The sequence below is a fragment of the Carlito syrichta genome, unplaced genomic scaffold (genome assembly GCF_000164805.1).
Source record: "Carlito syrichta isolate Samal-C Ts95f unplaced genomic scaffold, Tarsius_syrichta-2.0.1 Scaffold82277, whole genome shotgun sequence".
In the NCBI taxonomy this organism is placed as follows: domain Eukaryota; kingdom Metazoa; phylum Chordata; class Mammalia; order Primates; family Tarsiidae; genus Carlito; species Carlito syrichta.
Genome location: NW_007026373.1, coordinates 239,012 through 255,625, shown reverse-complemented (window position 1 = coordinate 255,625; position 16,614 = coordinate 239,012). Strand labels below are relative to the sequence as shown.

At 40.6% G+C, this 16,614-nt stretch overlaps 1 protein-coding gene across 1 annotated transcript in view; it reads left to right on the top strand.

Annotated features, from left to right (window-relative positions):
* Positions 1-16,614, top strand: part of CNTRL (centriolin) — a 90,104-nt gene that overhangs the window by 68,403 nt on the left and 5,087 nt on the right. Inside the window, exons 29-39 of the mRNA XM_021711246.1 lie at positions 5-131; positions 855-1,019; positions 1,764-1,923; positions 3,895-4,010; positions 4,093-4,310; positions 7,678-7,835; positions 9,458-9,531; positions 10,956-11,144; positions 12,106-12,331; positions 14,535-14,740; positions 15,733-15,873. Of these exons, the coding sequence (XP_021566921.1) occupies positions 5-131; positions 855-1,019; positions 1,764-1,923; positions 3,895-4,010; positions 4,093-4,310; positions 7,678-7,835; positions 9,458-9,531; positions 10,956-11,144; positions 12,106-12,331; positions 14,535-14,740; positions 15,733-15,873 (1,780 nt within the window). The remainder of the gene's footprint in view (positions 1-4; positions 132-854; positions 1,020-1,763; positions 1,924-3,894; positions 4,011-4,092; positions 4,311-7,677; positions 7,836-9,457; positions 9,532-10,955; positions 11,145-12,105; positions 12,332-14,534; positions 14,741-15,732; positions 15,874-16,614) is intronic.

Sequence of the window (16,614 nt, the reverse complement as noted above, 5' to 3'; positions counted from 1 at the left end):
ATAGGCTTCAGAGACTGCAGAAGGACATTGAGACAGCAGAACGCAGTGAGGACCACCACCTGCAGGTCCTTAAAGAATCAGAGACCCTCCTTCAGGCCAAGAGAGCTGAGCTGGAACAGCTGAAAAGCCAGGTAGGGCAAGAGACACCTTGAAAAACCTATATATTTGATGATTACAAAGGTAACATGTTTGATTGTAGAAAAGATTGGAAAATACAAAACAAAGTATAAAGAATAAATGAGGTTATTTGCCATAGTGGTTAAACATAGCATCTACACTAAATTTGCATCCCAACTTAGTATAATATTATTAAGTAAAAGAAGTGAGTCTCAAGATATGGTATAATCTATGAGATCATTTCTGTTACTTGAGTTTATGAACACTTGTGATTGTGTTTTTAGTCATTGCCAAAGTTCAAAAGTGTTCGTCTGATAAGGGTGATTGTATTTTCTGTTTTCTTCCTTCTGTATATCTGTATTGTCTACCTTTTTTGTAAACAAGTATGTATTGCCCTTAAAAATTAAGTAATTTTTAAATTTTAAAAATGAGTATATTTTTAAAATCTTTTCTATCATCAAGATTGTCAAAATCAAATCATATATAAATAGATATATAAAAATTCTTTGGGAACTATAACCTGAGGAATAATCATGACTATCATATTTTTGTTCTTGCTGTGATTTGAATGATTTTAAGTATGTGTGCTTAAGATTTTATTGCTCACACCCCTTGCCTGGCCTTCCTGACTCTTGAGGATAGAATATTAGCTCCTGATATTCCTCACAACTAAATCATCTCCAAGTTAGCACCGCGTGGCCTTTGTCAAATGTACTCTTCCCTTTTCTTTAATGCAGGCGACAAGTCAGCAGCAAGAGATGACTGCCTTGGACAGGCAGTTAGGACATAAAAAGGAGGAGCTGCATCTACTCCAAAAAAGCATGGTCCAAGCAAAAGCTGACCTCCAGGAAGCTCTGAGACTGGGAGAAACTGAAGTAGCTGAGAAGTGCAGTCACATTAGAGTATGTATTTCAGTAGGTTTTCTTAAAAGTCCTAGGACAATGCTGTACATTTACCCTGAGGTATTGTCATTGGTATTCCCCAAATGAAAATATAAATTCCAGAAATCTTGCTCTTCTGTGACATCAGTTTGGTGTTTTGTTATATGTCCATGCTGTGGCTGTCCTGTGGCCCCCATCATTATTTCTAGACATGCCCAACTTTATCTTGCCTTTATGCCTTTCTCATACAATTTCTTCTCCAGGAATTCCTTTTATCCAGTATCACTAGCCAGAACTCACCTGTTTCTCATGGCCTACCTTCATGCCACCTCCTCTAAAACTTCCCTGGCTTGTTCCTTTACCCTGGAAGAAGGAATTTCTCTTTCTTCTAAGATTGGAAACACTCTGCATGTTTCCTAGGGCATCTTAGGCCTTTCACGATTACGTTTATGTTCCCTGCCTTGACTCACCAAAAGGCACTAAGCCCTTCAAGAGTAGAAGCCATGTCTCAATCAGCCTTTTCTCTCTAAAGGACATTGCCTTTCACATAGTAATGTTGTGTGTACACTTAGATGAATATGTTACTTTCTTACTTCTATTATATAGAAATTTTTTGTGAAAAATATAGTGCTGCTCTTAATAGAAAAGGAAAAATGAGCTTGTTTCTGGTTAGAATTTCTATTAAATGACAGTTAAAAACAGAACTTATTTTAAAGTAATTTTCATTTATAATTATGGGGGGAGTGACTTTTTTTTTTAACACAGGAAGTAAAATCTCTTCTGGAAGAACTGAGTTTTCAGAAAGGAGAACTGAATGTCCAGATTAGTGAAAGAAAAACTCAACTTGCACTTATAAAGCAGGAAATTGAAAAAGAGGAAGAAAATCTTCAGGTAGTTTTAAGGCAGATGTCTAAACATAAAACTGGTAAGTTTAAAGAAAAGCAATCATATAAAGTTTGAGATTAAAAATGTCTTTATTAGACACGTTCACAGAAAAGTACAAGTGGCCAAATACACTTTTACATTTTAACCTTACTACTGATACACAAGGAAATGCAGAATGTAAAAGAAATATGATTTCTGCCATTTTTCTGCCATTTGATAAAGTTTATTTAAAAGCAAAAAAAACCATATTCACTGCTGGTCAGAGTGTGCTGAAAGAGGAACACTCATAGTTTGTTAATAGGAGTACAAACGGGAACAATCTCCCAGTGTTTCAAGACTTAAAATCCACACCTGTAAGTTAGGGACAGTGGTGCATGCCTGTGATCAATCCCAGCACTTTGGGAGGCAGAGACTGGAGGATCACTTGAGCCCAGCAGTTTGAGACCAGCCTGCGCAACATGGTGAGACATCATCTCTAGAGAAATATCAAAAACTTAGCTGGGCATGGTAGCATGTGCCTGTAGTCCCAGCTACTCAGGAGGCTGAGGTGGGAGAATCGTTTGAGCCTGATGATTGTGCTACTGCACTCCAGCTTGCATTACAGAATGAGACACTGTCTCAAAAAAAGACAGAGAAAGAAAAAAGAAAGGAATTCACACCTGTTGAACCAGTGAACCCATTTCTTCAACCCAGAGAGGACAAGCATTGATGTGCATCGCAACAATGTTTGTAATGACAAAATTTGGAAACAAATGACCAATTTAAAAGTCATATTTTTAACATTTAATGACATACAATCGTACTCATGAGAAGAATGAAAAAATGATAAAAAATGAAGATAGAGTACAATCCCAGTTTATTTTAAAATATATGTGTGTTTGTGTGTGCCTGCTCCTGAAAAGAAATACACAAAAATGCTATTGTAATAGTGGCCATCTTGGGATGGTAAATTGATGATGGATTTTCATTTTTTTCTCTTATGCTTTTTTTTTCTTTTTTTTTTTTGGGTTGGAGTCTCACTCTGTCACCCAGACTGGAGTGCAGTGGCCCGCTCCCGGCCACCGCAGCCTCGACCTGCTGGGCTCCAGCGATCCTTCCACCTCAGCCTTCCGAGTAGCCGGAATTACAGGCGTGCGCTACCACACCCGGCTAATTTTTTGATTTTATTGTAGAGATGAGGTCTCGCCTGCCCAGGCAGGTCTTGAACCCGTGGGCTCAGGCAATCCACTCACCTCAGCCTCCCAAAGGTGCGGGATTACAGACTGAGCCACCAAACCTGACTGTTTTTTTGTATTTTCTACAGTGAGCAAATATTTTTATAATCATGAAAACAGGTAGTATTTAAATGTCTGTATTTCTTTTCTTTTCTTTTTTTGAGTTGGAGTCTCACTCCTTTGTCCAGGCTGAAGTGCAATGGCACGCATGCTCACGGCCACCCCAACATTGACCTTCTGGGCTCCAGCGATCCTTCCACCTCAGCCTTCCAAGTAGCCAGAACTACAGATGTGCACTACCATGCCTGGCTATTTTTTATTTTTTTGTAGAGATGAGGTCTTGCTAAGTTGCCTGGGCTGGTCTCGAACCCGAGGGCTCAGGCAATCTACTTGCCTCACCCTCCCAAAGTGCTGGGATTACAGGCTGAGCCACTGAGCCCAGCCAAATGTCTGTATTTCAAAGAGCAAAACACTGTCATACAAATCTCTATATTTTAAGGTTTTTTTCCTATTAATTTTGATCAATTTTTATTTATATAAAATGCTCTTAGTACATTCTTTTATGTGGAAGTGAATGCTTTTAGAATCAGGTCTTTGTCAAATGTGTTTGTTAAAATGTTTCTGACAAGTTAATGTTTAGCAATATTTTGAGAAATGCAGTTCGCACCATTAATTCAGCTCAACAAAAATGTTTTTGATTATCTTATACCAATCAGTAGCATTATTTCCTGTTTCATTTTGTGCACATTTCCAAATTCATGTCATAACGTGGACCGTGCTTTGTTTCTGTCTTTTAGAACTAAAGAATATTCTGGATATGTTGCAACTTGAAAACAGTGAGTTACAAGGTTTGAAGCTACAACATGACCAAAAGATGTCTGAGTTAGAGAAAACTCGGGTTGAAGTGCTAGAGGTAATGAACAAAGCCATTGTACCCTTACCAGACTGCAGTCTTTCTCATTTAGGATGTTTGAGTCCTCCTTTGTCTGACTTAGGAGAAACTGGAGTTGGAGAATTTGCAGCAGATGGCCCAGCGGCAGAAAGGGGAATTAGAGTGGCAGAAGCAGCTCCTTGAGAGAGATAAACGAGAACTAGAGCGAATGACTGCTGAGTCCCGGGCATTACAGTCATGTGTTGAATGTTTGAGCAAAGAAAAGGAAGATCTTCAAGAGAAATGGGACATTTGGGAAAAGAAGGTGGCACAAACAAAAAGGTAAGAGCAAGAACAAATAAGCTTGCAGGGTCACTTCTTGAAGTTCAAAGCATTATAAACACACTATTTTAAAAATTGGAAAATAGAGAAAAGGGGGGGGAAATGCCACAAACTTAGGATCATAATACAATTTACCTCTAGCATTTTTAGCAATTTACTTTCTAGCTTTTATCCCCCTGGAAGCACTTTTAAAAATAATTTGTTGTGCTTTTTTAAGTAAACTAATACATACTGGAAATAAATGGAGAAATATACCTTGTTTATGGATAGGAAGACCATATTGTTAGGATTTGGTTCTCCTCAAGTTGATCTATAGATCCAAAACAATTATAATAAAAATCCCAATAGGCTTTTTTTTTAATAGAATCTGACAGGTTGATTCTAAAATTCACATGGAAATGTAAAGGACCTAGAATGGAATCTACACAGTTTTTAGATATGATACCAAAACAACTTTGAAAAAGTAGAATAGAAGTTCAGGGCTAACGTTGCCTGATTGCAAGACTTTATATAAAGCTATAGTAATCAAAACACTGTAGTATTGGTATAAAGATAGACACATAGATCAATGGAACAGAATAGAAAGTCAAAAATAAACTCATACATATATGGACAACTGATTTTGATACAGATACAAAGCCATCTTTTTTGGTAGAGAAAAGGTGGTCTTTTTCAAAAAATATTGCTGAAACAATTGGATATCCAAAACCAAAAAAAAAATAAAGAACCTTAATCCATACCTCACACTGTATATAAATATTAACTTCAAATGAATCATGAACATAAATGTAAAACCTAAAGAGCTTCTAGAAGAAAACATAGTAGAAAATCTATATGATCTTGGGCTAAGGTACGACACTAAAAGCATGATCCATAAAATAATAAGTTGATAAAATTAGACTTTATCAAAATTTGAATTGTCTGCTCCTCAAAAGACACTGTTAAGATATTGAAAAGGCATATCCTAGGTTGGGAGAAAAAAAAATTGTATCTGATAAAGGACTTGTTTATAAAGAACTCTAAAAAAACTCAAAAGTAAGAAAACAATCCAGTTTTTTAAATGGGCAAAAGATTTGAACAGACATTTCACATGGAAGATACATGGATAGCCGATAAGCACATGAAAAGATGCTCAGCATCATTAATCATTTGGGAAATGCAAATTAAAACCCCAGTGAGGAATCACTACATCTCTATTAGAATGACTGTACTAAATGTTAATGAGAACTGAGTACCACATGTTCTCAGTCACAAGCGGACCTTGAACAATTATAATACTATAAGAAAAGGATTGGCAATAGTGGGAAACTGCTGGGGGGGTATGGAGAAGGAGCACACCCCGTCAACAAGGGTACTTGCGTAATGAATATATTTATGTCTAACCCTGAATTGTACCACACATCTTTAAAATAAAAAATTTTTTAATTTAAATAAATTAATTAATAAATGTTAATGAGGAACTTTCATACATAGTTGAGTGCAGGGGGCCAGCCCTTGCAGAGATTTAGGGGGTCCCTTGGGAGGTGTGGCGGCGTCGGCGATTATTCTGGAGAGATAAAGAGAAAGAAAGAAAAAGGAGGGAGAAAGAAAGAGACTGGACTCTGCCTAGTGCAGAAGCTGATTCTGTAGGAGGGATAGATATTAAAAGAAAGAAAGATGGAGGGATAGATATTAAAAGAAAGAAAGGGAAAGAAAGAAAATGGACAACTGTTCAATGGATTGAGCAGAAGCCATTTATTGGAAGTTACAGCGAGTATTTATCCCCAAATTTTACACAGTCTCACAAGTCTTTCACATGAACACAAAGCCAGGTGCAGGAGGGGTGTCCTCCACCCACCAGGTGTCTCCTCGAGTATGAGGAAGGGCAATCCCAATTAAATCACAAGACATTTACAGGTGTTTCCCCAAGCATGAGGAAGGAGGATCTCAAAACTATCTCACTGTTCCTCATGCTTGGTTAATATTCCTCAAAAGCAATACAACAATCCTAATATCATAATATTCTAATAATTAATAACTTTTAAAACTTATGCATACACAACACCTAATGACCAACCTAAATCCCAATTCCTCTCTATTTTACACTAATTCTACTACACTATAGAAACTCTCAACCATAGCCCAAACCAGTTCCTAAAGAATGTGGCCCAGTCAAAAGATCACGCTGGGCCCTTAGGAATGTGGCCCAGCCCAAAGTTCGTGCTGGGCCGTTTCTAGTAGCTCTAGATAATTATCTATATTATTCAAGTTGAAACAGCACTTTATATGTATATACTAATTCTGCAAATATACTTTTAAATCTTATAAAGAAACTTGTACTGTATTAAAGGCTCCCAAATGTGACCTGAGTTTGAATTATGTTAAGTTTAAATCCGAAACCACAGTCTGTGAGAAACGGGAACAATGGACTCCTAAAGTAAGCCATGCCTGTCGTACTCTCAGAGCTTCTTGCTTAGATCATCAAAGTCCCTGCTTGTGGGACGTGCCAAACAGCAAAGAAGGGAAGAGGGAATGGGCCATCAGCTCCTGAACTCATCCTGGTGGTCTCAGGGTCCGCAGCCCGCCTGGATCCCTAACGCTCAGGCGGGCCTCCACAGCCGGCTCCCAACAGTTGAGAAGAATGTCAAATGGTTCGACCACTTTGGAAAACAGTTTGGCAATTACTTAAAAATCAAACATATGCCTACCAGCAGATCCAGCCTTTCTATTCCTAAGTATTTACTCAAGATAAATGAAATCATATTTCCACACAGAGTGCGCACTTAGTTTATAGCAGCTTTATTTGTAACAGCCAAAAACTAGAAATGACTCAGATGTCCATCAGCTGGTAAATAGGCAAACAAGTTGTGATATAGCTATACTGTGTAATACTACTCAGCATTAAAAAAGGAAGTGAAGCACTGATGCACAACACAGCATGGATTAATCTCAAAGTAATTTTACTTAGTGAGAGAAGCCAGACCAAAAGCAAGCCTACACTACACTCCTCTCTTTATGTACTGTGATTGACACACGCTCAGGCTTGTCTGCTTAGATGGACACATTCTGATGTACACGTAATTGTTTTCTGCTTTCTCACTTACCACAAGTTAGCAATCCATTTTTATAACTCAGATTTTTTGATTTATGCAAGTAGTCCATGTTTTTGTGATATTTATAAAACTTCAATTTAGAGTCACTTTTTAAAAATATCTCCTATTTAGAAAGCTGATAATTATGATTTACTTTGAAAATGAGTTGAGTCTTACATTTTGTGTGGATTTATAATCATGCATACTTTCCATTACTGTATGTTGTGAGAATAACATTGTTCTTCAATGTGTGCTTGAATATTTTATATTTGATAGTCTTATTCTCTTTGTGGTAGGATTTTAGCAGCAACTGAAGAAAATAGCAAAATGGAACAATCAAACTTAGAAAAGTTGGAACTGAATGTCAGAAAACTGCAGCAGGAATTAGAACAACTAAACAGAGACAAGCTCTCCCTGCATAACGACATTTCAGCAATGCAGCAGCAGCTACAAGGTATAAGGCAGCAAGTTTCCCCTTTGTTAGGATCTTTGTTTGATTTTTCTTATTACAGAAGTAATTCATGCTAATGGGCATGGGGTTTGTTTCTAAAATTAGATTGTGTTAATGGTTGCACAACTATAAACATACTGAGTCTCTAAATATACTGAAAAACTTTAATTACAGCATACATGGTATGTGAATTTTATCTCAAGAAAACTGAGCCAAAGGTGTTTAAAAACACCTAATTCATGTTCCTTGGAGAACAATTTTAAAAACATAGCAAAAAAAAAGAAATAAAAATTGCTGTTGACCTCATTCCTCAGAGATAATCCCTATTAACAGTTTGTTGATTTTTCTCCCACATTTTCCTAGAGGTATATGTGTATGTACGTGTGTGTAGGTTTTACAAAAACAGGGATTCAAATAATGAAGAGTTTGTATTACCAAATTTTATTTTTTTTATTTATTTATTTTTTGAGTCGGAGTCTCACTCTGTCGCCCAGACTGGAGTGCAGTGGCCGCTCCCGGCCACTGCAGCCTTGACCTGCTGGGCTCCGGCAATCCTTCCGCCTCAGCCTTCCAAGTAGCTGGAACTGCAGGCACGCGCTACCACGCCTGGCTAATTTTTGATTTATTGTAGAGATGAGTTCTCGCCAAGTTGCCCAGGTGGGTCTCGAACCCGTGGGCTCAGGCAATCCACTCACCTCAGACTCCCAAAGTGCGGGATTACAGGCTGAGCCACCAAGCCCAGCTATTGCCAAATTTTTAAAAATACTTATGAATATTTATTTAGGGGAAATTACTAAGTATTCTAGCTAGTAATATACTCATTGAGCACTTACTTTGTCCTAAGCATGATGCATTTTGTCATTTAATCCTCATAACATTTTTATAAACTAGAAATTATTATTTTACCTATTTGCAGATAAGGAAACTGAAGCTTAGTTTTCTTGACTGCTTAAATGACTTGTTCACGGTCAGGCAGCTGTATAGGTATAAAACCTGTATAGGTATAAAAAACATTCCCAGTCGGGCTCAGTGGCTCAACCTGTAATCCCGCGCCTTGGGAGGCTGAGGTGAGTGGATTGGCTGAGCCCGCGGGTTCGAGACCCACCTGGGCAACTTGGCGACACCTCATCTCTACAATAAATCAAAAATCAGCTGCGCGTGGTAGCGCGCGCCTGTAGTTCCAGCTACTTGGAAGGCTGAGGCAGAAGGATTGCTGGAGCCCAGCAGGTCAAGGCTGCAGTGGCCGGGAGGGCCACTGCACTCTAGTTTGGGCGACAGAATGAGATTCCAACTCAAAAAAAAGCATTCCCAATTTGTTTACATTTCTGCCAGCAATGTAGAAGGTACCTGTTTTAAACCATGCACCTCACCAACATTAAGTATTATCTGTAAAAAATTTTTGTTGTGGTATTTTGAACATGAAAATCTTTAAAAACCTGAGCATCAAGCCCAAATCTGGATTGTGCATTTAGCTCTCTTTTGACCTTTAATAAGAAAGTGTGGCATAGTCATAGCTGTAGCAGAAGTAAGCTTAAATTAACTTCTCTACGTTTTGGGGAGGCTAATGGGAATCTGTAAAATATGCATGTATGTGTTTCTTATTTCTTGAAAATTTATTCCTGTAGAAAAACGAGAAGCAGTAAAGTCACTGCAGGAGGAGCTAGCTAATGTCCAAGACAATTTGAACCTAGCAAAGCAGGTAAGGTTAACAAACCTTCTAGTAGTAGTAACAAGTCTTCTAGTAGTATCCTGAAGACATGCAGACAATTGGTTTAATTAACGAAAAATCAAGTAGGCTGCTTCCTTTTCACAATGACAGGTCCCATAGGGTCATTTATATAACACAGCCATCACATAAATACAAATTTTGGTGCAGAACAGTGGTTTTCTAATATATTTTATCCCTATAATTCTTGATTCAAACAGTTTTACTCAAAGCTAGTAAGTAGGGTGGTGGCTAGACCAGAGCCAGCAGTAGTCACTCAGTAGCCTCTTAGGTGCCTGCTGGATCATCTCTAATCCGTGGCACAGATGGGGCCTGTGTTGGGCTTAGATCTGATGACTCCATGAGCTCCATCTTGCCGTGAATATTGAATAGAGCAGATTCTTCACCCTTGTATTTCTGATGCCTTCTTAAAGGTAATTCAGTGTTGTCCTGGGAGAATAGTGCTGTCACTCAAAGAACCTCAAGCAAGTGCTGGGCCTCAGTTTCTTCTTTGTAAATTGGGAGTTGGATTAGATATCTAAATTCTCTTCTCTCTTTGTTCTATCTGTGTTTCTAAGATGTATAAAACTTAAAATAAAAGTAGTCTATCTTAAAAAAATCTTACACAGGCTCTTACAAATATTTTCTGATTTAGAAATATGGTTAACTTTTTCAAAAATGTTTACTTTGGGTTTTGTTTTTTTTTTTTTGAGTTGGAGTCTCACTCCGTGGCCCAGACTGGAGTGCAATGGCACGCTCCTGGCCTCCACAGACTCGACCTGCTGGGCTCTGGTGATCCTTCCGCCTTAGCCTTCCAAGTAGCTGGAACTACAGGCGCGTGCTACCACACCCAGCTAATTTTTTGATTAATTGTAGAGATGAGGTGTCGCCAAGTTGCCCAGGTGGGTCTCGAACCCACGGGCTCAGGCAATTCACTCACCTCAGCCTCCCAAACCGCAGGATTACAGGCTGAGTCACCGAGCCCGGCCTACTTTGGGTTTCTTAAAGAAAGAAGTTTTGATTGTGTTCTGAGTTTTTGAATCTGTATAAATTTTTCAAATAGAAACAAAATCATGACTTTGGGCTCATTTTCAACAAGATGTTTATCTTAGTCTTCTGAGCATCCTGTGAAGTGAGTTTTATTTATTCCCACTTCCATGACAAGGCAGCTAAGCTCAGAGGAAATGAGTCTCTTGCTGAATTTTTGACATCTTTTACCATCTTATTTTTCAAGTACCAAAAATAGGAAAGCTAATAAGTTGAGTTCTGGGTATTTTTCTGTAAGTTTGTTGAGATAATGAAGGAACAGAACTTTTATGTTTCTCACTGTGTCAGATATAGTAGTTACTGGATTGGCACTGGCCACCTTTAGTAAAAATGGCTTTGTTGGTAGTTTCAGTTTGTTCTTTCACCTAAAGGACCTGCTTCATGCCACAAAGCATCAGGATGTGTTGCTCAGTGAGCAGGCCCGGCTCCAGAAAGGCATCAGTGAATGGGTAAAGAGGTTTGAAGACTGTCAAAAAGAAGGAGAGGCAAAACAAAAACAACTTCAAGTGCTTCAGAATGAGGTTGAAGAAAACAAGCTCAAACTAGTCCAACAAGAAATGGTACTACATGTTTATGATTTTATATAAAAGGAAGCATTTTGTCACTTGTGTGAGCTTTCTTCTCCCTGGCAGAAAACTGTTGAGAAACTAGCCCCATAGGACTATGTCTCTTAACTGCCCTGGGTAAGATGGGTGGGTTTTACACCAACTGTGCCATTCTCTTGGGATTAACACTAACAGGCTGGGTGCAGTGGCTCAAGCCTGTAATCCCAGCACTTTAGGAGGCCGAGGCGAGAGGATTGCCTGAGCTCAGGGGTTCGAGACCAGCCTGGGCAACTTGGTGAGACCTCGTCTGTACAATAAATCAAAAAATAAGCCGGGCATGGTAGTGCATGCCTGTTGTTCCACCTACTTGGAAGGCTGAGGTGGAAGGATCGCCTGAGCCCAGCAGGTCGAGACTGCAGTGACCATGAGCATGCCTCTACACTCCAGCCTGGGTGACTAAAAAAATACTCAAAAAATAAAAAAATACTAGGGACCTTTAAAATCCTAGAGCATTGGTCCCCAAAACAAACTTAACTGGCCAGGTGCAGAAGCTCATGCCTATAATCCCAGCATTCTGGGAGGCCAGGGCAGGAAAGTTGTTTGAACCTAGGCATTCAAGACCAGCCTGGGCAACAGAGGGAGACCTTGTCTCTACAAAAAGTCAGCTGGGAAGCTGAGGCAGAAGGATCACCTAAATCCAGGAGGCCGATGCTGAGCCATGATCATGCCACTGCACTCTAGCTTAGGCAAAAGTGAGACTTCGACTCAAAAAAAAAGAAACTTAACAGCCATATGCCTTTTGTTGCTTGCTGACCAGATGGTTTCCCAGTCCCTGCTTAATCACTTTTGTAATGGAACTGTCCCTGTGGGCTGTCTTTTACTTTCTTTTGAATTGAAATCAGTCTCATGTTCATGAAGTTTCTCTCATCTGGAACACTGAGTATTTTATGACTAATTAAGGTTATTGTCTGTTAAGATGTTTCAGAAACTCCAGCACGAGAGAGAAAGTGAAGAAAAAAAGTTAGAAGCCAGTAAAGTAACACTGAAGGAGCAGTGTCACCAGCTGGAAAAGGAATTAATAGACCAGAAAAGCAAACTGGACCAGGTGCTCTCAGAGGTGTCAGTGGCTGAGGAGCGTGTCAAGACTCTGCAGGAAGAGGAGAGGTGGGCTGAGAGCCTGGAAAAGACACTCTCCGAAGCCAGTATGTGTTCCAGAATACCAGGTCGGGGTGGCTCTGCTGGTTGTCTTGTAGAAGTGAGTAAGGGAGACCCAGGCCCCAGCCACAGTGTGTGAAGGAGGCGGGAGGAGCAGAGCAGGCAGTATGATAGCCCTGTGAGAGGTGAGGAAACAAGCTCAGAAAGACGAGTGCAGTTTGGGTCTTTGCAGAGAGGAGGTATGATCCTGAAGCTGACTAGCGAGTCTTTACTTTATCATACTGCTTCCTTTAAGACTGTCGTCTCAAGAAAGTGGAACATCAAAGAAAAGAACTGCCAAAAGAGACTCTGAAGTATATTATTTATGAGCTTTGGGAATAATGATTTGTTTCATCTCAAGCAGTCAAAAAAATACAATTTTAACAATTCTTCTGTCCAAATGTGACATAGTAAATTGATACCAGAATACAGGTGTTTGCCTTTGGATCAATTTGTTCTCTCTTGAGCCATGTATACATGAAGTTGATACGGGGATCCAGGGTAAATGGTTATTCTCACATCATTAAATGGTTTTTATCTTTCTTAGGCTGCAAGGTTTAATAATGCTCAGAAAAGGTTGTAGACTTGGGGATCTAAAAGGGTTATTATTCCTTTTTTTCTAGAACTCTTGATATACCTAGACCCAGTCATTTCATTATGAAAAGTACCTTGAGTTCTGACCATGATAGAGGTGTTGAAAAGTAATCTACTCTAAATAGGGTGATAATAAAAATCCCTTTTTTTTTTTTTTTTTGAGTTGGAGTCTCATTCTGCTGCCCAGGCTGGAGTGCAGTAGCACACTCACAGCCACCGTAGCCTTGAGCTACTGGCCTCAGGCAATCCTTCTGCCTCAGCCTTCCAAGTAACTGGAACTACAGGCATGAGCCACTATGCCCAGCTAATTTTTTTTATTTATTGTAGAGACAAGGTCTTGCCAAGTTGCCCAGGCTGGTCTTGACCCCCTCGGCTCAGGCAGTCCTCTCGCTTCGGCCTCCCAAAGTGCTGGGATTATAAGCTTGAGCCACCACTCCCAGCCCCAAAAATCTGTTTTAAATGTCACTTTTAATCTCAGCATTTTGAGAGACTGAGGTGGGAGGACTGCTTGAGCCCAACATTTTGAGACCAGCCTAGGCAATATAATGAGACCTTGTTTCTACAAAAATCAAAACATTAGCTAGGCATGGTGGTGTGTGCTTGTAGTCCCAGCTACTCAGGATACTGAGGCAGAAAGATCACCCGAACCTAGGAGGTTGAGACTGTGGTGAGCTATGATCATGCCATTGCACTATAGTCTGGGCAACAGAGTAAGACCCCGACTCAAAAATATAAATAAATAAAATAAATGTCTTTTTTTTTTTTTTTTTTTTTGAGTTGGAGTCTCACTCTGTCGCCCAGACTGGAGTGCAGTGGCTGCTCCCGGCCACCACAGCCTCGACCTGCTGGGCTCTGACGATCCTTCCACCTCAGCCTTCCAAGTAGCCGGAATTACAGGCATGCACTACCACGCTCGGCTGATTTTTTTTGATTTATTGTAGAGAGGAGGTGTCGCCAAGTTGCCCAGGCGGGTCTCGAACCCGCGGGCTCAGGCAATCCACTCACCTCAGCCTCCCAAAGGCGCGGGATTACAGGCTGAGCCACCGAGCCCGGTTTAAATGTCATTTTTATAAATAAGCGTTCTTTGTTAAGTACGTACTGTGTCCCAGGTTTTTGCATACACGATTCCAATTGAACATCAGGAAGGTGTTCTTCATCCATAAAATGGGTTCATGCCAGTGCAGGAGCCAGTTCCAAATCCTGTTCTCTCCACTGCACTGCCTCCTGTGAAGGAAATAGTACTGGCGTGCCTCCTTTTATGAACATCAAGGTTTAAAAAAACATTTCCGCAGGCTATTTGTTCCATGTTCCATGCACCTCAGAATCGGTGCTATGTTTATGTGCATTGGCCTCAAAGACTTGAAAGGTGGGAGAGTAGCTGTCTGTCACTTTGAGATCAGGCCTTCCAGGAACCAGTTGCTTCAAGAGGCACCCCTATTCTGGGCCCTTTACTGGGTATTTGGTATAGGTCAGGGTAGGCATGGAAGATTCATAGTGGAGAAGAGCACCTGTGTGGGTGGCATGTCACAAGCATGCAGTCTGCCACAAAAGAAGGAAAACTCTGCCCACAGCTGGCTCAGGGCCTTTGGCTAAACTGACTAAAAATGCTCGTTTCAGAACGGCAGCTTTCAGAAAGGGAGCAGCAATTAGAGGAAAAGTCAGGCAAGCTGCTGGCCCTCCAGAAAGAGGCAGACTCCATGAGGGCTGACTTCAGTCTGCTGCGGAACCAGTTCTTGACAGAAAGAAAGAAAGCCGAGAAGCAGGTGGCCAGCCTAAAGGAAGCACTTAAGATCCAGCGGAGCCAGCTGGAGAAAAACCTTCTCGTGAGTACCTGCCACCTGGCAGTTTGTGAGGACATGATAAATGTTCATTTTTAAACTGCAACTCCGCTTCAACATAGAGAAAATAAATTACCCATCATTCCAGCCCCTAAGCCAGCTGTTGTTATTGGTATATTTATGCATTGTTTTTCTTGAAGCTGATGGTCAGTTTTGCCTGAGACTGGGCTGGAGCCCCAGAGGAGCTCTGTCTGTCTAGCTGGGGAGACTGTGATATGAACAGCCAGTGTCAGCATAAAGTGGAGAGCTGTTCTGGTATCGAGCCCTGCTTACCCTCCACTGGTGCAGTGGACAGTATCAGAGAAGGCTTCTGTGGACATTTTTATACAACTGCAGTCAGTGCTTACACATTTTTCTCATCCTACTCTTTCTGGCTAACATTAGCTTTAATTAATCATTAGCCTAAAACCAGGAAGCTCAATCTACTGTGCTTTCATCCCTGAAATGAACTTGGGAAGTGATACTCAAAACAATTGATGGAGGGTGGAGGCGGGTGAGCAGCCAGGCCTGTCATGGGGGTGGATTTCTTCAACACCTGCTGGAGGGATTCATGGAGCCCTGTTGTGTGAAAAGAACTTTTAAAACATGTTTGTTTCCCAAAGGGGAATACTCTTATAGCTAGTGATAGGCAGGGTGATTGTAAAGATAGATTCAGTCTTCACAGTAACACTGTGATGATGGTTATTATCGTTCCCATTTTACAGACAATTAATGGAGCCTCAGAAAGGGAAAGTAACTTATCCAAGGTAATACTGCAGATCTGAGATTCAGACTTTGGGCTAGCAGACTCTGACATGTATGTACTCCCAACTGTGCTTTATCTGCCAAAAAAAAGGCAGATAGAATTATACCCATTGGACAACTGGAGAAGCTGAGGCCCAGATGGGGAATAAAATTACAGAACTAGTGAGTGTGTAAGCCAGCAAACCATACCTTACAAGTTGGATCACAGAGTCATTTTCCTCTTCCTGTGCTAGGAGCAAAAACAGGAGAACAGCTGCATGCAAAAGGAAATGGCAACAATTGAACTGGTAGCCCAGGACAACCATGAGCGGGCCAGGCGCCTGATGAAGGAGCTCAGCCAGATGCAGCACGAGTATGTAGAGCTCAAGAGGCAGGTGTGTGTTCAGGAGGACAGAGCGGCATAAGCACTCCCATCCCTGCATCATGGCTGGATTATATCATTTTAGTATCTCTTTAAAGAGTAGTATTTCCGTATGGAAATGGTGTAGAGCTGATTGTAAGAATGCTCTTTAAGTCAAATGTTGTCTCAGTTTTAAAATTTAGAAATGCACCTCCACAATAAAAAAGTGTTTGCTAAAAATATACTTTTAAAATGCCCTTAAGTCTAACAAGCTTCTAATGTTAGTTTTTCAAAGAAAAAATTATTTAGCATAATATTTTATCATGTCCCAAAGCACTATGTTGAAATGTTAGATTTTATGCCATAAACAAGTCTGTAGGAGTCAAAACCTCCCTTGCCCCCCTGTGCCAGAAAAAATGGTTCAGGGGAAACCTTTGATGGCATGTAATGTCATCAGGCGGAGAGTGTAAACCCGGTTCACACTTGCACTGGCAGAGTCGCTAATCCTCGAAGCCCCTGCTATCCCTTAGCTAGTGTCAGCATCTGGGCTGTCCCTGAACTCTAGTTGGGCTGATATGGCCTCTGGTGGCCCTGCTGTACCTTGTCCATTGGACGACCCCATGTGGCCATTTCAGTTTCATCTGTGCTTCCAACTCCTCCGTCTCCTACATACACACCCATTGTTGATTCAAGAAAAAGTAACTTTAAAAAAAGTGATGTCGCCGGGCTCGGTGGCTCAGCCTGTAATCCCGCGCCTTTGGGAGGCTGAGGTGAG